The 21,855-nt window shown below is 42.5% G+C and overlaps 1 protein-coding gene across 2 annotated transcripts in view; it reads right to left on the bottom strand.

The window, feature by feature from the left end:
- Positions 1–1,498: 1,498 nt before the first annotated feature.
- Positions 1,499–21,855, bottom strand: part of Myb (MYB proto-oncogene, transcription factor) — a 30,838-nt gene continuing 10,481 nt past the window's right edge. The window contains exons 9-15 of one of the 2 annotated variants that reach the window (XM_026786341.1): positions 21,291–21,650; positions 19,388–19,524; positions 18,353–18,467; positions 18,137–18,262; positions 16,957–17,067; positions 15,669–15,776; positions 1,499–1,799 (exon numbers count right to left, since the gene is read on the bottom strand). In XM_026786341.1, the coding sequence (XP_026642142.1) occupies positions 1,683–1,799; positions 15,669–15,776; positions 16,957–17,067; positions 18,137–18,262; positions 18,353–18,467; positions 19,388–19,524; positions 21,291–21,650 (1,074 nt within the window). In that variant the 3' untranslated portion in view covers positions 1,499–1,682. The remainder of the gene's footprint in view (positions 1,800–15,668; positions 15,777–16,956; positions 17,068–18,136; positions 18,263–18,352; positions 18,468–19,387; positions 19,525–21,290; positions 21,651–21,855) is intronic. The other variant, XM_026786342.1, reaches the window with a different exon arrangement.

The raw sequence follows: 21,855 nt of genomic DNA, 5'->3' as shown, positions 1-21,855 counted from the left end.
GTTCACTGGATGCAAACTTCCGGGGATTCCCTCCGCTGTCTCTACCGCCCATCTTGCCATAGGAAACCTGGGACTACACACCTGAATGCCTTGTCTGACTGTGTGTGGGTTCTGGGGATTGGAACTCGAGACCTTATGCAATGGAGAAAGTACTTTACATGCTGAGCCATCGCCCCAGCCCAGATAACAGTAGTTCTATAAGTATGTTTCCCGCCCTCCTCCAATTCAAGAGTTTTTTTGAGCCCTTGCTTGACATATGATGAAAGAGTCTACCCAATTGTCATTGTGATCATTCTATGAACGACTTAACTTGGCTTGTCTTTACTTTTCCTGTGGCAAAGATACCATATACATTTTAGATGGCAAGCATATTTTGGAAAGAAAATGGTGTTTTGAGTTTGTCCCATTTTCTTAGATGTGTAACTACTACCCCGAATCACAAAAGTAAGAGAGGCCAGGAAGTATGTAAAATATGGGCACAGCTTTATTTTGCTACAAGGCAGTAAGTACACTGTCGTTTCAGAAGCTCAGGGCCGGCCATCTTGTACCCAGTGTTCTCGAGGCAGAAACCGACTGTTGACTTCCATGTTTGTCTTCCCCCCAAACATAAGAACCACGAGGCAGTTCTGGTCCATACACTTAATAACTATGGGGAAAGCTGAGCAGACTCAGAGTGCCTGAGTCCATGAACAGTCAGACTGAACTCAAAACAAAACATATGACATGAACAACATAAATTTCCCAAAAACAAGAAGTGCAATGCATGTTTTTATAAACCAACAATAACAAAAAAAGAAACAACTTTCCTTTAAAAAAAAAAAAAGAAAATGTACAACAAATGCAAAAATCTCCCAAATAAGTTTTCCAGTTACAAAAGGAAAAGGTATATATATAAAAATAAAAAAGTCTGAAATACTAGTGAATAATCAATTCTCTAATACCAAGTTTCTTTTCTCTCATCCAAGCTCTACTGCCTCTCTGACTAGCAGCATCTCTACAGGCTAAGACCATAGCAGCGAAACACATTTTTTTTTAATTATTTGGCATTTACAAAATTAAATTACTGAATAAAAATATAATTTTTTATAAAACTATTTCATACAGTAATAATTTTTAAAGCAAGCTAACAAAAACTCCTCATGAACTGGTTTAGCATAATAAATGTCTTTCCAATATTATTAACTACAAATGAGTCTTTTAGGCTCCATGAATGGCTACTTGGTATTTAGTCAACATTCAGAATAATGCTTTCACTGTTTATAAAAATATTTGTATGTATCCTTAGTGATTGAGAAATGTGAAATACTGGGGAATTTCTTTGTATAGTTTTTTTTTCTAATTTACCCCAGTCAAAAATACTGATCTGTTGGATCCTCTAAAATACAAATAAATCATTTTATTAAAAAAATCTGATTATGATATTAACAAATGGTTACAATTCATTACCTAATAATTTAGGTAAGACTGTTATTCATTAATTTTTTTAAAAATAATCCTTTTTAGTTGGGTGAAACCCAGTAAGATTCCATGCAACTAAAACGCACTTGGTGCTGCTCTGCACTGTTGTACCACAACAAAAATAGGTTCTTCTCTCAGGCAGGAAGAGATCCATGCTGAGGAATGATAGGTCACAAGTCAACTTTTAAGTGTTCTGAAAACCATAATGCTTTTCTGGAAATGTCTCACATGACCAGAGTCCGAGCCGAGTATGTGTTCACATATTTTCGAGGCTGACCAGAGGCCGTCATCTGATCCTCTGTCTTCCCACAGGAGGCTGGTTCCCAGGCACCACTGCAGGGCTGAGGGGGAGAAAGGGAGACAGCGGGGGTCAGAGTAGGAAGAGCAGGTGGCCCAAGGGGGCATCCCCAGCCGGGCAGCCAGGTGGGATGCAGTCCATGCCAGGAAGCCATTTGTCATCAGGTAGAATGGGACCCTCAGAGCCAATGTTTCCTTACAATGTGACATCTTGTTACTGGGATGCCTTCCGCCTCTTCGGCAGTTTTACATGGTGGGAGCGGGACGGGGTGTCATTCTCCAGATACATAAGGCAAGTTCTAGGCCTTTACTCACTCACAAACTGATGAGTGCATGAGCCAACTACCTAATTAAGTCAATTAAATTTGACTTAACTTCTGTAATGCCTCAATTCCTGATAAAGCCTACACATTTTGATGCATATGTGTAAACTATATACACACATTGTATTTCAAAATTCACTTTATTAATATGAACTCACTACGTAGCTGAGCTGACCATGGACTTCTAAGGTTCCATCCTCAACCTCCCAAGTGCTGGCTCAGGCCTTCCTGTACTGCACAGAAGTAGTCTGTGACATCTCCAGCCCTACTTTAGCTTAGCTTGTACGGGTACATTGGAAGTCACGGGACAGAACTAATGAACAATGTCCAGACACCCCAGAGACAGTACTGGGGCCTGCGTAGACTCAGTCATACATGTACACTGTACACCCGCTCCATGAGGCAGGTCCAGACAAACGTTAGTTGGACTGAAAAATGAAGCAGTGGGGTTTGGATGCCCAAACCCATGCCATGGTGTGCACACAGGGGCTTGAGCACTGGTCTGCCTGAAGAGGGGGAAAGACTTGTACACAAACTATATCTTCAACAGCACAGTGCCTGGACAGAGGCAAAATGGCGCTCAGTCTCTAAGCTCCCAGCAGCCATTTCGGAGAGTCTCTAAGCTCCCAGCAGCCATTTCGGAGAGTCTCTAAGCTCCCAGCAGCCATTTCGGAGAAGACAAATATAAGCTCCCAAATCAAAAGTGAAGCCAGCAGTTTAGGAAACACACTATTCCTGGTGTTGACATTAAACAGGAGTTCTTTCTCATGGGACAAAAGGAAAGTAAGAAAGATCATATGAACCACAGTAACCCCAGCGTTTGAGTCAGAGGTAGGAACATCAAGAGTTCTTGGCCAGTCTAAGCTACACAGTAAGCTCCAGGCCAGCAATTGGCTACATAGCCATGTCTTGTCTCCACCAACAAGGGCTCTGCCCTCCAGAACCTGGTGTTTCTTTAGAGAGCTAAATTGCACATGTGATTTTATAACATGTAAAAACAGTCTGTGGTGGTTTGCGGAGTCCACAAACGACCGAAAAGGGCAGGAGGCACTGAGAGGAGCATAGGTAGAAAATTGATGGAGGGGAAGCCTAGTGGGGGTGGGGAGTTAGTGATTTGGACAGTCTTCATTTAAAAGGCTACAGAGAGATGAAGGAGAGAGTAGCTACACAACAGCATGGACCAGACCCTGACTGTGTACCGCCTACAACCTTGTTAACTCCATGTTAACTCACACTAAATACCCATGGCATAGCTACCCTGTAGTCTCCCACCTAGTTTACATATCAGGAAGCTAACACGGAAGAGAGCATGTGTGAGCAACATGTTCAAGATTGCACCGCTAAGAAACAAAGGAGCAAGAAGCTGAACTGAAGGGATACAAGAGGCACGCCCCTAAGCAATATGCGAGGCTGCGCCTAGCAGACATCTTGCCAAGAACACAGTGAGGAAGTTGATAAGAAAATTCAGGGGTTCAATTACCAGGACCTCCCAAGGCACACAGAGCCATGGGGATGTGGAGTGAGAAGTGGCATGCTTGCTGGCAAACAACAGCCCTGGATGGACACTGCTGCCATCGGGCTGAGGTTTCCCGGTTCCAGCGACTTAACGTTTGCAGCACGCGATGTTCTCACTTCCCCAGGGCCACAGCCTCTTAGCCCACCCCCTGCCTCCCCATCCATGTAAAGGGCACACTCAAGTGCACAGTGTACTCTAAGTGTTCAGAGGTGCAACATGCGACTTGTCATATCCCACAGCAAATGGGTCAGGCTTTCAAGGAATGGCATATCCCAGACATGATACAGCAAAGAAGGCCCGTGGTCTAGCCTGGCTTCTAACACAAAGTCACATTCAATATTTTCCTAGGCAATAAATTTAGTTACAACATTCTTTGAAATGGTTCTAAACCAGTGTGGCTCTTAATTTGTAGATGGCTACCCCTTTGGGGTGGGGGGGGAATAGAACACAAGGGTCCCCTAAGACCACCAGAAAACACAGATATTTATATCCATATTCATAACAGTAGCAAAATTAGAGTTATGAAAATGATTGTATGGTTGGGGTCACCAGAATATGAGGAGCTGTATTAAAGGGTCACAGCATTAGGAAGGTGTAAAATGATTATTTCCTGGTCACCAGAATATGAGGAACTGTATTAAAGGGTCACAGCATTAGGAAGGTGTAAAATGAATATTTCCTTGGACTCAAATGTGCAGACAAGCACACATATCTCTGCACAGCGCTTCTCTTCACCCAAAGCCCCTGCTTCAGTTTTATCCACTGCTTACTCGCTGAAGCTGAAGTTTCTCCAGCGCAGCACAGAAATGCAGGCAGACACGTGAAATCACCTAAAATATTAAAGTTTTATGTTTTATTTTCAGTGACTGAGTTAGTGCTGGTAGTCCTGAGCAAATTACAGAACAGGAATTAGTGGTTGAGAGGCAGTAATGCAATGGGTGCATCCTTTACACAGAAAGCTCTAGGTGCTTAAGATCAATGACTAAATAGATCCTCAGAGAACAAGGAGAGAGGATCCTGGGAGTCAAATGATGAATGGGGGAGTCTAACACAGTACCTGACCCTATGATACTGTTTATGTAGAGTTAAAGTATACAGATATATAGTAACAATGAATACGTGTCTTCAAAAAAATGGAGAAGAAAGAGGGACAAACGGAGAAAACAAATAGAAGCAAAAAAGGATTATTTCTATTTTTCTCTGCTTTTTCTATTAAAAAAATTGAGCTTTTCTACTAGGCTTCAATTAATATGGAATGCAATTTCTAAACATGCAGATTCATCATCTTAAAGTTCCACAGCAAAATCAGTTTTGTTTGCCTTTATTTGTGCCTTTTGGTGATGGCCACATTCTGAGCCTGTGTAGAAGGGTAGGGTGGGTGACTCAGACTGTCCAAGTGTGCTCAGGAGTTCTTATTAACTTCTGTTTTCAATTTTAATAGAATTGTAACTTTGACAAGTCCCCTACATGATTATCCCTGGACTTGCACTTCGTTCTTCCTTCAGGACTAGACATCTAACATGGAATCACTATAATAAAAAGGTACCATATATTTTTCATGATCACTTTGTGGGAACTTTCCAAATGGCCAGCCTCTCCTACAGCAAAGGAGAATTTATGAAGCTAAAATTCAACAAAAATATCCAAATTCCTCAGCACGTGTCCAGAGGCTTGCAGTCTAGGGCTACCGAACACCTGGTTCTGGTGTGCACACAGTAGTGTGCAGTAAGCTACTGTGTGTGAGAATCACTGTGGACAGAAAGGCCAGCGAGCACGGGCCCAGCAGCTCTCTCTGTACTAGGAGAGCACACAGTAGGCCCACCCCACAGGGAATGTAATAAACTGTTGAGGACACACAGGTGCCAGTGGCAGGAAAGGAAAGCAAGATCAGATAGGTGGACTCTGAGGTTAAAAGGAAGAAGTTCTTCAGGCCAGGGTGATAGCCAGGTGGGGAAAGTATTTGCTTTGCAATGAGGAAGAGCCCAAGTTTGATAGGCAGGAGTGCTAAAAAAATAAAAAGCCAGGCACGGTAGTGTGCACTTGATGCCCTAGCACTAAGAAGGCAAAGGCAGGTGGCTCTCTGGGGTTCACCAGTCAGTCAGATTAGCTCACTGGACGATTCGATGAGAAAAAAAAAAAGGTAAGGGATAAGGTGGAGTGGACAGCACTTGAGGTGTGTGTGCTTCTCCCAAAATACACACAAATACACACATGCACACACACACGGATGCACACACATACACAGACACACGAATGAACATGAATACACACACACACACACACACACACACACACACACACACACCAGAAAAAGGAAAAAAAAAAGAGCTTCCCCTTTGTCTTATGATCTTGAACCCAGGGCCCTACAAAAGCCCTTCAAGCAGATGACAGCTCTGACATAGGATTAGGTGTTTTAGTGTTAAGGATTATTTTTTAATACTGTCACCCAAGTCTGTGTGTTCTTGTTTTCACCCCCTAAATTTTTGTTTCATTTACTTTAAGGAAGTCAGTAGGCACTGCAGACCTCGTGAATTCTTGCTCTGTTACTAACCCTTGGTCTTCTGCAGACATCAGCCTGTCTGAAGTCATTTCAATGTTAATAATCTTACCCAAGAGTCACCTTGCTTATCCTGTAATGCATCTTCCATTGCCCCTGGGCAGAAGTGAACTATAAACAGTCTGTCAAAACTTTAACTGGGATATCCTGTTAAAGCACTTTGAAAAAAAAATTACCCAGACCCTTTGCAGAAGCAGAATAAATGAAAGGAGACAAGACCATGTCCATAGGTGGTTTTCTGCCAGAATTAGACTATCTTTTTTTTTTCTTTCATTCCAAGACAGGGTTTCTCTATGTAATAGCCCTAGCTGTCCTAGAACTAGCTCTGCAGATCAGGCTGGCCTTGAACTCACAGAGATCCACCTGCCTCTGTCTCCCGAGTGCTAGGATTAAAGGATTGCACCACCACAACCTGACCAGAATTGGATTATTTTAGCATCTTCACTTAGACTCCAGATAGTTTTTTCCATCACCTGAACAACTGTTAGCATTATTACATTTATACAGTGTCTACTAAGGTCAAGGTGCCCAGGAAACTCTATGTTTTTTTAATTTTTTAACTAATAAGCATAGATGGATGGTGCTTAAAGAATCAGAAGCAAGAATTCTCTGATTCTATTTCATTCACTCAAACAAAATATTACTTATCCTATCTTGAATGAAATTCTGAAAGTCAGAATTCCTTGCCAAGGGGACACCTGTTTAAAATGTCATTCATAAAGGATACCATAGAAAATTTGGGTTGTATCTTAATTCAAGATGTTGCTGAGGGAAGGTCAATTAAATGCGCAATGAAATGCTTATGCCTTCAGAGTGCCTATGGGAGGGGCTGAACTATGCAGCTGACGAATAGACTTCCCTGTCCACCAGTGCCTCCACTTCCTAGGCTAAATTAACAAGTGCTCGCCCACAGCAGTCTTTTGTATATATGGGCTCTGACCCACCTGTCTCTAGAGGTTTGCATTCTTACATTTTTATAGATGTTCCAATCATTTATATCCTATAGCTTGGGATACCCCAAATTTTTAGAACAGCTCTTTTCTTGAACACCTCCTAGGATCTGATTATTAACATCCAGACAACTGCCAAATTACTCTAAAGCCATTTATCTTCCCTGGCCTCCGCAGGGCAGATTCTATCTCAGTGTTTATTCTAAACATCATCAAACAAAGCCGTGCCCATCTTGGAATGACTGGGGCAGGGCAGGCAGACTCAGCTCATCTGAGAGCCACGTTTGCTTGGCCTCTCTCAGCTCCATTCCAGAGAGGCACACAGAAAACTTGCTTGGTTTATATCACCCACTGAAAGCAGGTCACCGAAACACTTCTGACGGTGACATGAATTTCTGCCAATGTAAGGGGAAAAACGGTGACCGGATGGAGTCACAGTGACTGTGTTCCACAGCACAGTAGAAAGATGCGCACAATGTGCACTGTCCACAGGCCTTCCTGTTACCAACACAACCGCAGAAAAGGAAAGAAACCCAGTCTATCTGTCATCCATTTGTCTCCACAGTCCCAAGAGGCCTGACTCCCCGAGTTTCTGAACAGTTGATCAGTCTGTTTCTTTCAGTGACCCACTGTCGTGGTTCTGCAAGGTAGCGCAGGGAAGGGTGTGCTGGTAAGAAAAATGCACAGCAATACAAGAAGATCTGGCAAGAGTGAGGCCTCTTTACCTGATCTTTCATCCATTTACTATGATTATTGTAAGATGAGGTCTCATACCTGGTTTATGTGGCATAGGTTCAAACCCAGCACTTCATACATGCTAGGCAAGCACTCTACAAACTGAGCTACGTCCTTTTTAAAGGACAGAGAGTGTGCACAGTTTTCCTCTGATAATAAATATTGGAACACATTGGCTCATGTGTTGCCATCTTGGAAACAGCATCATATCCAACTGCTCTTCACTGCGACCTTCTGAGATGAGTGGAGAATATACCACGGTCCTCAATTCATAGGCAGGAGCAGTTTACTTCATTTAATGAACTGAAGCCATCAAAATAGGAAGTGCTAAGCCCTCAGGAGAGCCACATGGGAATTCATGAAGCTTCTGTGCAGTGCCTGTCACAAGGAAAGGGCTGGCCTTGCAGTTTAAACTACATTAATAAACAAGTCACAGAAAGATTAGCAACAGCTAAAACACAGAGAACAAAAATTAAATCTAAAGAGACAGAGAGAGAGAGAGAGAGAGAGAGAGAGAGAGAGAGAGAAGTGAGTCTCAATTGCTGGTTACAGTCCCATAAAATTCTCTGATCTGAGAATGTGTTTATGTAATAAATTTATTTAAACTCATTGTGTGCTTAACAAAAAAAAAAGAGTTAAAGAGTAAGGCCCTGCCAAACCAAGTCAGGAAATTAAAATTTAAGGCTGTCATCCTGTGGTTACAGAAAAAAAAGAGGAAAGTGAGTGAAACAGCCGACAAACACAGCTCCTACACTCAAGTTTGAAACAGGAATAAAAGGAAACATAATTTAAGAGAAAAATACAGAAACTCGGGCAACTTATAGCTTGAGTACAGTTTTGAATCAGGCGATATGAATGTCTACCTTGAGATGTGTGTATTAGCACAGAGTGTTTTTCAGCCTGCAAAGGAAATTGAAAGAACACAGAAAAGCAGGCGAGTCTTCCCCCGTGGAGGAACTCTCTCTGGGTGTCTACCTCAGTTCTCTCAGGGTAAACACTGAGCAGTAGGAAGGACTCTGTGGCCTCCCACAAATCCGACTTTCCTGCCCCAAACTGAGTTTTCTAAGATGAATGAATATTCTCTCTGCTTCTCCCTTTGTGATCCCTGTACACACATCCAGACTCCAGCCCACTCCCCCCATAACTTGGGGAATAGGCTAAGGACTGTTAAAGAGAAAACGAGAAAGTTTCACACCTACTGAGCCACATGAAAGACACAGACACCAAAGTGTCTCAAACTAGTTATGGGTGCACTCACTTTCAGTTTAAAATTAAAGAAAAAAAATGTCTAATAGAGAAAGAAACCCAACAGTTATGCTTTTGCAACTTCAACAAAGTCCTTCTGAAAAAGAGGGTAAGAAACTATAATTTAAGAAACAAATATGAGCTGGGCATGGTGGGGTGGCACATGTCTTTAATCTCAACACTTGGGAGGCAGAGGCGCATGTATCTCTGTGAGTTTGAAACCAGCCTGGTCGGCAAAGAGAGGTCCGGGACATCCAGAGCTGTTACACAGAGAAACCCTGTCTTGAAAAACCAGAAAGAAAGAGAGAGAGAGAGAGAGAGAGAGAGAGAGAGAGAGAGAGAGAGAGAGAGAGAGAGAGAAAGAAAGACAGACCACATGGCTGTGTACAATTGCTCATAAACTTTTTATGTTTCTGCTTACTTAAATTAATTTATTAGACATATAGACGATAAACCATAATCAGGCTGGAGAGATGGCCCAGCGGTTAAAGACTCAGCTCACAACCTAAACTTTAGGAGCCCCATGGTAAGTTCTGTGTTGTCCCCGTAAGAAGCCACAAAACAAAACATACACCCAGCCCCAGGGTTTCACCTCTACCCATCATTTCCCTACACAGGATTCAGAGCACTTCGGGGAAATAATGAGTCCAAAGGAGAGCAAGGACACGGGGCGAACAACAAGTAGAGAGAACTGAATATTCAGTTCCGAGACGCACAACTTTCCAGGAATCCCAGACGACAGACGTCACCGCCACGGCAGCTAGGCCGTTGGATGATGCAGTCCAAGGAGATTGGAGCAACGAGAAAATCGACCTCAATGAGTGAAACGATTTCAGTTTTAATCAAGCAAGTAAACGAGACTGCTTCCCTTTGATTGCTAGAGAAAGCTGACTATGCCCTGAGAATCGGAGTGTTCAGGAATGATTGTTACTGATGTATGATAACTGTGTGGCGTTACGCAGAAAATGCCGATTTCTAGAGCCTGGAAATACATTTGAATAAGATATTATATCTGGGCTTACATTTAATGCTTCATATAGATAAACGTGGCAAATTGTTAGGCACTGCTGAGAACACAATAGTTTCCAGATCTCTGTATGTTTGAAATTCATCATAATAAAGTTTAATACTTCCAGTTTCTTGCACTTCGCGTTCCCTTCCTCCATTAGTGGTTCTGGGGATGGAACCCAAGGCCTTGCACATGCTCAGTAAAGAATGCCATCGGCTATACCTCCATCCCAGCTTCCTATATTTCTAACCTTGAAATATCAAATGTTTTGCATGTAGGCATGTTTATTCAATAGTATATATATTAGAAACAAAGGCATAAAGCACTCAGTATATGGACCCCAAAATGATAATAGCTGCCATCTAAAAATGTGTTGTCATAATCCAGACCGGGATTATTAAGACTATGTTGAATTACATTTGTAACTAATTACAAATATTTTACATTTCATAATTAATTACACCACATGAGTGGCAAATATTTTGCATTTTATAAAACATTCAAATTGAAAATATTTGGGGAATTTGTTTTTCAGTTGAAAACTGGGCACAGGGAATTACAATTTGTAATCCCAACATTCAAGAGGCAAAGGCAAGAGGATCGCCACAAATTTGGGGCCAGCTTGGGCTACCTAGAATATAGTAAGACCCCATTTCAAAAAACATGGTGTAAAACCAAAAACATTATGCTGTGACAAAAATATTTAGATGGATTGGCTAAAGAACCATTTAGCATTTAATTTATTAAAGGTAAGAATTTAAAAAGTTATAGATTATATAAAATGCGCTTTATTCAATGAGATATGGTTGAGAGTGATTGGCAACTTGAGAGGATCTAGAATCACTCGGGAGACAAGTCTCTGAGCACTCTGGGAGGGATTATCTAATGAATATATCATCTAAGGCTAGCCTCTAGAGTATCTCAAGCAGTATCTTGGTTAGTTAACTGAAAAGGGAAGATACACCCAAAATGTAGACAACACTATTCCCCGGGCTGGAGTCCTGGATTGCCTATAAAGGAGGAAGTAAGATGAACACCAGCGTTTATTGCTCTCGGCTTCCTGGTTGGATGTGACCAGCAGCCTCAAGCTCCTGCTGCTGTAACGGATGGTACCCTCAAACTATGAGCCAACACACGTGCCTCCATCAGTACTTTGCTCTTGTCAGATTATTTATTTCACAGCCAGATAACTGTCTAAGTCAGTCAAACAGCCAGGTCATTTAATACGTGCACGATATGTTCACCCATAGCTCCGACTGGATTATCCAACAGAAATGCAGGAAATAGAACTATGTTTAAATAAACAAAATCACTGCTGTATGAGAAAACAGAGGATCTACTTATGCCCTGCCCTCAGTTTTGTTTTCTGGGTTTTTTGTGTTTTTTTAGCTTCTGTTATTATTGGGGGGGGGGGTCAGCGGCGGTCAGACAGTATTAGAGTATTCAGAAATAAGCATTCATGGGATTAAAATAACATATATTACAGTGTATCATTATATTTGCTGTATTTCATTGTTAGTTGTAGTTACTCTCAATGCCTAATTTATACATGAGAGTTTATGATAGGTATATAAAAACATAGTGTATGTAATATTTGAGATCAGCCATGATTCAGGCACCACTTGGCTGGGGGTGGGGGTAAGGGAAAGAGAAAAACACAGGCTCATAGGTAAGGAATAATATTGCTCAAATGTTGCTGGGTTGAGATAATAAGAACATTAGGGATGTGTTTAAATATTCAGACTCATTTTATGTACTCTTCAATCTTTATCATGAAAGTCTGAAACATTTTAGGAATCACATGTGAACATCTATAGTCTTAGACACTAGATGCCCTTGTTGACAAAGTCCCATACTGGCTTTTAAAATGTTCATAGCACTAATAATGCTGCAGTAGGGACTGGAGAGCTTAGTGGGTAAAGATACGTGCTGCAGAAGCCTGGTAACTCGAGTTTTGATACCCGGAACCCATGCAATTCCCGTGTGGAGACACTAGGCTGGAGAATGGTGGATCTCCCCAGACTCCAGCTCGTGGGCCAGGTAGCCTGGCTTACACAGTGGTAAAGAGACCCAGCCTCAAACAACATGAAAACGTCAGACTGACATTTTAGACGACCTATTTTTTATTAAGTTTTATATCTATCCACGTTCAGCTCTGAATAGTTTGGCCTAACCACTGTTTGATTAAGGCAAAAATCAATAGGATTTAATTTTAGGAGCATAATCATGAGTTTTCAATATATGAAATAATTGCTGCCACCAAATATACACATTCACTGTGAAGTTCAAAATGGTCCCTCTTTTCTTTTCTGTTCTTTTCTTTTCTCTCTTTTTCTTTTTTGGTCATGTTCTCACTGTGCAACTCTGCTGGTATGGAACTCTATGTAGATCAGGCTGACCTCAAACCCGAAGATCTGCTTGCCTCAGCTTCCAAAATGCTCAGATAAAAGCCGTGCAGCTTCACACCAGGCTACACTGTATAGCTTCAGTAAACATTGACTGAATCTTAGGACTAGGCTATAAAATGTGCATGAAACTTAATGCACCTTAAAGTATGAACAGCATTAGTCAAATCCAATGCTTTTGGAACCAAGGGCAAAGGAACAAAGGAAGGGTTTCCCTCTACACCAGCTCTCTTGATAAAATGGCTGCCCCTTGCCCTGACATCCTTTTAATCCCTTTTCTGTGTCCCACCAGGCCAACTCCCGTACCTTTGTGGTGTTCTGAGTTTGCACTACGCAGAGCCAACTCAAGCATGACTGCCCCAAGAACTGACTTTGCATAAGTATTGGCCTTCCTTCTCCCATACTCTTGCCCACACGCATCTTTCATCAAAGCAGTTAGTATCTGAGGAAAGCAACAGGAAACTGATCCAGCTGAATTAATGAATATCTGTACCTATAACTCATCTGGTTGTCTGTATTACCCAAAAAGTGATAACAAGGACCAACTTGATTTCTCCGTGTCTTGTGACCAAAGTGTGCAGAGTCTTCACCAGTGGAGTCTAAATATCAACCGAGCCCAACGGCAACAGCCTGTATTGTTTTGGGGTTGCCACGGTACTTCTGACTGGCATCTAGAGGGGAGTTATCCCCCAATTAGCACTTGATGTTTTATTTAGCAACCTATGCTTCTGAAATGAGCATAATCCTCTTTGTAGGGTAACTTAAATTATATAGATAAAACCATTATACAGCTAGGATTCCACATGGCTTTTTCGAACATCCTTAGTGTTGGTTGTCTTTGTCTTAACCGCACCTTCTGTTCCATCCTTCCAGCCCTCTCTCCACTCCAACCTTCCCCCATTATCCCTATTTTTCCCCTTCATATCACCTTTGTTCTACTGTTCCCCCTTAAGATCTTTCTTCCCCATCCACACCAACGAACCACTTCTAGACTCCTAGATTATACAGGCTATCCAAATTAAACACACAAATAAAAAGATCCAACAATAAAATCTACATGCGATGTTTGTCTTTTTGGGTCGGTACTAACCAGGAAGCTCCCTCCATACTGGTTACTTTTCACAGGACTGGAAGATGCTCTGAAGACCGTGAGAGGACAGAGAGTTGGCACCAGTTTTACCCAGTTTTACACTGTGAAATGCAACAATGACCCACATAGCAAGATACACCCATGGTGGCAACAGTGGCACAAATGGATAGGGGGTAACCAACTGTTTTCTTATTAAATTTAAGGCCTGCTTCATAGGAGTAAGCATATACTGGGTACTACAGATTTGCTCAAGAACCCATGGTTGGGGAGTTTACAGGCCCATATTTAAATCTACTATTATTTTGATAAATGAACACAGTATTAAACTCTAAATTCATATCTCTTTACCAGTCTCTTAGTGAAGCCCCCAGACCCCCATCAGAGAAGTTTCTTTGTGTGTTGGATGGCTGCTAACAGACACTCCTAATTGGCTAAACTGGAGTCAGTAAGTTATGGGATAGAGAGAATAAGTGCCTGAGAAGTGCTCAGCCACGAATATCTATGTCACAACTCTCTCTAAACTCAGGAATCACCACAGAGTGGGGAGGGCAGGGGGTTAGAACACTGTAAGAGACAGAGACTGAGGAAACATCAAGCAGAATAGTGTCTTCTGGGCATGAGAGAACCATGGCACCCACAAACCCACATCAGCTGCAGCTGACTGCACCAGGCCACACCAGTCAACAGTCTAGGATGCAGTGGGAAGGGGTGCATGAACCCTCACCCTTAGCTGGGAGTCATGGGCAGTTGATGGTTTCTTAGGGAGGGAGAGTCAGTTTCATTCAGAGCACGAGACGCCTGGCAGTTCTGTCATGCTGCAGATCATGGCTCCACACCCGGAAGTATTATGGATAGACCAAATTAGAGTCAATAGGTTATCGAATAAAACAACAACAAAGACGAGAATTTGGGAAGTAGGGCGGTGGGAGTGGATCTCAGAGGAGTTAAGGGGAGGAGCTGCAGATGCTTATGATCCAGATATAATGCATAAAATACCCAAAGAAATAATAAAACTATATTTAGATGATAGCAACTATCACAAATACTTGAAAACAGGTTTTAACATTCTCTCAACTTAGCTGGGTGGTGGTGGCTCAAGCCTTAGATTCCAGCACTAAGGAGGCAGAGGCAGGCAGGCCGACCTCTGTGAGTTCAAAGTCAGCCTGGCCCACAGAGTGAGTTCCAGGGCCCATCAGGGCTACACAGAGGGGTGAAGAAGAATCTCACAATTTGGAGAGAGCAGGCTTAACCCAGTCCAGTAGTGGGAAGGTCCTATAAACAGAGGTCAGCTCTCTCACAGTCTACCCTCCTTTTACATTGCTACAGCATCACACAAGACTTCTTACTTCTAACCAGGTTATCAGGTAGAATTTCCCTCTGAGTAACAACGGGGGTGGGGGTGGGGGAGCTGCAGCTGGCTGGGTGCTAGGCTATTTAATGTTGGGAGCTGCTTTAAATAATTTGAGGGAACAAATTTGCATTCTGATTTACACTTGGCTCAGGATTAATTTGGAATTTGTGTGTATTGCATCAATAGACACCTACTTCAGAGTTACAAGGGAAATCTCTTTTGATATAAAAAGTTGATGGCAGATGGTCATCCCAGATGATCCGGGTAGCACTGATGGCTGCCTTTTTGTCCTCCTAGCCAAATGCACTGCAATTGATTTCTAACTAATTTCATATTTCCTTAGAGATCTAGTCTCTCAGCTCTTGATTACTGGTTGATAGGGCAAGCATACATAATAAAATTCTGAAATAAAAAACCCTATAGATACATATTTTTACGACTGTGTAAAAGCAGAAGGAGATACTAGCACATTCTAGGGTAACACATGATTTTAGTCTCAGTTACAGTTTAAAAAAAAATGTTTCACTTCATCACGCTGGGGGCCCTGATTTTACAAGAATTTCCAGTGTCTCACATGAGTAGTAACAAAAACACCACACAGGGTGAGTTCTAGACACTAAGAAGCTGCTTTGAAGCATCATTCCTTTTTATCTAAAACATTAAAAAACAACGTAAGGTAACAGATTTGCAGTTAGTGAATTTTAAGACACCACATGTTAGAAGAGTCATTACCTGCAAGGGACCCACCAAGGGCCTGTTTTTAGGGGCTGTAAATGCTCTGAGAACATTGTCTTCGTCTTCAGACACTGGTGTCATTAAAACAGAGCTGGTGAGAATATTCTAAAGGGAAAGGAATCATTTGAAATTTAAATGAGGTGGGATAATACAAAAAGGAACATAAACCCAACTCTGGAGAGTAGCTTACTGAGAGATGACGCGCATTAGCATGGAGACATGCAAGTGTCTGCCAGAAATTCCTTCCTCTCTGAGCCAAAAGGAGCCGACTCTATACTGGCTTCCCAACCCATTGTTGCAAACATTCCCCAAACAATAAGAATGCTGCAGGGTCCCACCTAATTCTAGACATATGGCATGTACACAAAAAATCTATCTACCCGATGAGTTTATTAATCCATGCTTCTGAAAACAAGAGACATACTTACGAGAGCGCTTTATGTTCCCTATTGGCCCAGAAGTATTTGAGAACTACAAATCAAGAGCAGCGCAGTACATGGTGAAAGTGCGGCCTTGGCAAACACTCTCCAAGCTCTAAGGCAGCACCACGCAGCTAAGTTTCTAATACTGAGCCGCTCGCTAAACCATTAAGTTACCCAGTGGCGCAGTTGGTATAATGAAAGCGAAAATGTCAGCAACATTATTTTGAAGCTTACAAGAATGAATTTACCTAAAGCCTTTGAATTTGTACTTAGCAGTTAGTACACACTGAGTAACTATCAACGATTTTCACTGGCTTCGCTTGTCCCTAAGATGTAGGAGGCACTATCCACAGAATAACTGTTAGAATGTAGTAATAACCAGAGCAAGGTGACAGAGCTTCCATTCTGAGTGCATGGGTTCACCAACCAAAACACTGACACAGAAAAGTGCATTTACACACCATGAGAGATAGGAGTTAATCTGAAAGCGATTTAAAGCACATATAGGAGGACCGCATGGGTTATATGCACACACTGTGCAATCTTAATTAAAGAACGTGAGCATCTGGTACGGGACCATTCTCCTGTGGCTATGGAAGGACCCCCAGGGTAGGACCTAGAATGCCAAGCATTTGCTGCACACCACGACAGTCTAGGTAGCAGGGAACCAAACCACGGATTGCTTAACTGGAAGGAAATAAGACATTTAGAAGACAAAGCAAATGCAAAGGAATCTGTGGGTCTGAATACTTAGAAACCCAACGACATAAAGAGAGAGAGCCAAAGGCACTGTGGTCCCCCACACCACCACGGGAGTCCATGAGACACACACACCATCACAGAAGAGCCCACGTGATACTCACTGGGGCATCTGCCACTGGAGACGCCTGAGCGAACAGCTGGGTACTCAGACTGTTCCCTTCCCAGTGGTTTGAGCAGAAGAAATTTCCTGCTTTATCCGTGGGTGACTCCACCTAAGAGCAAAGAGGAAGTGCTTTGTTATGGAAGAGACTTCCAGGATTCACTCGCTGTCAGGTGTAAATTTCTACCCCAGTCTTTGGAACACAAAGTCTTGCCTGGTTGGCGGGTTCAACCTGTTGGCAATGGCTCTTCCCAATAAGTTAGCACTTAGATTTCTGATGGTTAAAATTTCATTCTGCTGGGCTTGGAAACTCCTATTCTTGAATCTATGTTCTCTGGCCATGGTCATTCTGTCTTAGAATAAACTATTTCTTTGGTACTTAAGATGACAGAAATGAATCTGTCATTTATCTATCTCCTATCTGTCTGTCTGTCTGTCTGTCTGTCTGTGTCTCTGCCTGCCTGCCTGTCTCTTTGTCCACCTATCCATCCCCCTTATTGATAAACCAGCCTTGCCTCCATCTTAGGCCTGAAAACTGCCTTACAGAAAGATAAACTTGGTTCATTCCTGTTATGATTAAATCTCTTGTTTCTCAAGGACTGGGCTATGCCCCACCTATGACCTTAAGTACAAATGGTTCTGTTTCAGGAAACAACAACCATGCCTTTGTTTCAAAAAGCTGTTATGACCATCACCTTGCAAATATGTCTTGGTTTCAGGAGGTTGTTATAACCAACGTGTCATGCGTATGCTTAATATGTTATGTTTTATGTTCTGCTTTTGTAACCCCCTACCCCTGAGCTATAAAAACCCTTATTTTCCCCATGTTCAATGCTGACTTCTTGAGCCCTGTGATAGAGAGGGTCAGCCCATATGCATGAATAAAAAATCTTGCTTTAATTAATTTGGCCATGATTTGGATCGGTGACCTCATTACCACTATATCAGTAATTTCTGAAAGTGGAGTATAAGCCTGCTGCCCCTTCCTCCCTGTACCCCTCTCTAGCATCTTTTCTGTCTAAAGAAGTTGATGTAACTGAATTTTCAAATGGAAGATGGGAGTCTGCAGCACACCAGTGCCTTTCAACTATTTTTGCATGATAGTCTCGTGAGGAAAGTGTCACCGCCACCTAGCATGGATGCCACGCAGTTCAGAGTGCAGGGGAGCTAGGGTAACTCACCTCCTGTTTGATTTTCTTCAGTAGTGGGGGTCCATCCTCTTGAAACTCAGCAACAATTCCAGATTCGTCGGATTCCTGCTTGATCACATCCTGTAGGTCTTCCACTAAGTGGGAGGGTGTCTGAGGCTAAGGGAAGAGTGGATATTTCTGGATCAGAGGATACTTATCGTCTACACGGGTAAGCGCGCTAAATCTAAGGACCTTTCTTGAACTTACTAGCATCTTCAGGGGACCGTATTTGATTTCTTGAGCGGCAAGGGCATGTTTGAATGGTGTGGGGGTTCTTGGAGAGCTTTCAAGGATTGACCTTTTGATAGCTGGCGTCCTAAAGCTGAGAAAGAGAACCATCAAAAGCTCAATGAAAAAGACACACATTGCTTACACCCCCCTCAGTGCATAACCACAGTTTTTCGTTATAGCCATTAAGAGATAGTGGATCTCGATTGTTGTTATATTGCAGATCTACAAATACTTCAAAATACTTTGTCCTAAGACTAAGAGCTCTAAAACAGTTCCCATCTTTTGAGGATGGTCCCAGCAATACAGGTGACGGTCCTGGACTGAAAGTGCTGGGAATATCTGGTATCACTTACAAATCAGTCTTAGCCACTCCCTCAAGTGGGCCAAAACTAGAAAACATGCTAATGTCTAAAACTTTGCTTTTACTTGGAAGCAATAAGAATGCATTTCTTTCAAAGAATGTATTTCTTTTCAATTACTTAATCACCTTGGGCTTTGAAATACACATACACACATACATACGCACATACATAAATCCATCCATCCATCCATCCATCCATCCATCCATCCACCCATCCATACATACATACATCCACTTATCCATCCATACATACATACATAATTCTTTCCTGTAAGTATCTAAAGAGATCCTAATGCATATATCTTATAAAAAAGAAAAAGTAAAATTAAAAAATGTAAACTATGAACCATTCTCAATTCTATTCTGAATGCTTTAATCTTTTTTTAAAAAGAATATCAAAAAATAATGGGAAGAAAAATTGGCTGCGAGAAGTACATGAAAACTACCGTTGTGTGCACTTAGACTGCACTAGAAAAAGCAGTTTGCTCGTTTCCTGGTTAGTCGTAACATGCTGAGGATACAGTCATTGTGGGAATGCACAGGATACATACAGTGAATGAATTGCATATATACAAGGGGGTCAAACTTCTGGGACTGTCTTCATTAAAATAAATAATATAAACATTTTTCTTCCTGAGCCGAGGACTTACATGGAATTTTCCTTCTGGGTTTTCACAGTCTGGTCTCTATGACACGGTGTTGTCAGCTTGTGACCGCTGAGAGGGGTAGAGGTTAAAGCAGGCACATCCAAGCCTGAGTTGTCGTGGTTGCTGGAAGTGTTCAAGAACTAAGTACGGGAGAAAGAGAGAGAAAACTAACTTAGACTAAATAATGAGTCTGTGCTCATCCCAATTTGAAGGCAGACCCACATAGTAAGCAAGGATACTCCAGGGACTCATGAGCCCAAATACTGACAATGCTAACAATCATATAGTGTTGATGGGGATACTGACTTCCTTCCACTGAGGACCAAAATTTGGCATGTTATTTACAAGAAACAAAATCTAGGGTCAAAGCTAAAGCCTTGAAAATTCAAAAGCAAATCTCCTCCATAAACGACACTTGCCATGAAAGTGAACGGGACGTGCTCTTGATTAATCTTAAAAAGATTATTATCTTTCTTCTCCTTCATATTTGGTTTTCTCGATTCAATGATCTAGTAACCCAGAGTAATATTATGTAAGGTTTGCATTACGTGGAAAAAATCACTGAGTAAGAAGCTATCTCTCTCAGAATCCTAATGTTCCCAAGGCAAAACAAGTTTGGGAAACGTAAGAGATCTTAACTCCTTGGTAGACCGGCTACACACCAGCACACTTAAAACTCAAGGGAAGCCAGGCACTTTGGCTGCTTCCTGTAGTCACAGTTATTCAGAGGCAGGAAGGTTTCTTGAGCACAGGAGTGTAAGGCAAGCCAGGACAGCCTGAAAGACTCGGTATGCAATTTGAAAAGCTAAAAAAAAATTAAAAATCCAAACAAAAACAAAGTCTGAGGGAGTTCTCTAGTAAAGAAGCCTTCTGAAATCCGGAGTCAGTGTCCCAAACTTTTCTACCTATCTAGATCTCCTCCCACCCCCCGAGATATTTTAGGTCTTTCAGAACTAATTTCACAGAGCACAGTTTAGGAAAATATGGGGGGAGGGGAGAAAAACACCTAAATCTATATTTTGGGGCATGGGAAGACCATTGGTCTATCCTTAAAGTTCTTTTTAAATCATGGTTAGGAGCATGTGTAGCTCAGTGGTAAGGCACTTCGCTAGCATGCAAGAGGCCCAGGGTTCAAGTCGCAGAACCACAAGAAAATAAAATGAAGTAAAAATAAAACGAAATGCAAAACCTTCAACAATATAACTGGGGGGAAATGTTTTAAAGACACAAAATGTCTCTTAATTTTAATTTGGGAACACATGGCTTCGCGAAGCATTCTAATGCTCAAGCCTTAAGAGCACTATATGAAAATAAGAATATTCTTTGGCAAACAGTACCCTGGTTAAAAAAAAAAATGCCCTGGCAAATTTTAAAAGAACCGATGCTGAAAACGTTAAATTATTTTTGCATAAGCATCTGTTTGTCGTCGTCTCCCTCAACACTTCCGCCGACAGATAGGTTCTAATGACTCCATTCTCTAGCTGTAATCCAAATGTTATGTAACCAGAATTTGGTTCCCTCCTCCCGAGGGTGAGTAAATCACTTAGTAATAAATGAGCAAAGAGGCAGAATTTGAAGAGGGAAGGCTAACATGGGAGAAGAGGAGGGCACGGAAATGCTTGCTTCTGGCAGAGAAGGAAATGAAAGCGCATCTCATGCAGCTATCTGTCTTCCAAACCACCAGGAGTAAGAGAGAGAACAGAGACAAAGCCATTGGCCAGCCTGCCGCCAGCCAGCCCACGCTCGGGAGGCCATCTGCAACCTCAACCCCAGCTAGATCCGAGACAGAGTTAAATCGGCCAGGACAGCGGTCGTTAGTCATTTTGTTCAGGAGATTAGTCTCTAATTATTAAGGCTCAGGTGTCGGCTGAAAATTAGAAACAGCTGTGCAGAAGTTGTGGTCTACCTGCGAGGGAGAGAAGGGTAAGCCTCTGACAGGGGACCGCTTGGGAGTTGAGCTGCTGCTGAGGTCAGCAAATAGGAAGGCGCTCGAGTCTCCCGCGGCTAAGGGGCTGGCCTGGCCCCGCTTTTTTCGAAGGATGACCAGTGGAACCATGCTGTGCCTCGCAGGAGGTAAGGCTCTGGCTGGGCCAGGGGAAGCCTCCCCTGGGCTGCTCGCCCTCAGACCAGGCTCTCCTGCAGGTCTAGTCCCATGGCCCTCTCTTTGCTGAAGCTGGAAGGCTTTGCCTGTGTGCGGCTGGCTACGTGAAAAAGCTGCTTCTTCTTCAGAGAATGCAAAACTGCTGAGATCACACCATGAAGAGTCCTGAAACAATGTAGGAGGCACAGAGCTTTGAGACAAGGTGTGTGCGTGTGACGAGTGCCACCATCACCCGAAACACGGCACGGAGTGAGCGAGCGAGCTAGCGAGGAATGCCGCCTGCAAGAAAACTCTGGGTCTGTCTGCTGGACTTCTAGCTCAGGGGTCACAGGGGTATGTGGGTAGCCTTGCCCATCTACTGTGGGGAGCT

This window comes from Microtus ochrogaster, linkage group LG4 (assembly GCF_000317375.1).
Source record: "Microtus ochrogaster isolate Prairie Vole_2 linkage group LG4, MicOch1.0, whole genome shotgun sequence".
NCBI classification, from domain to species: domain Eukaryota; kingdom Metazoa; phylum Chordata; class Mammalia; order Rodentia; family Cricetidae; genus Microtus; species Microtus ochrogaster.
Note: the sequence above shows the minus strand (reverse complement) of the source record. Positions and strands in the feature narration are given on the sequence as shown.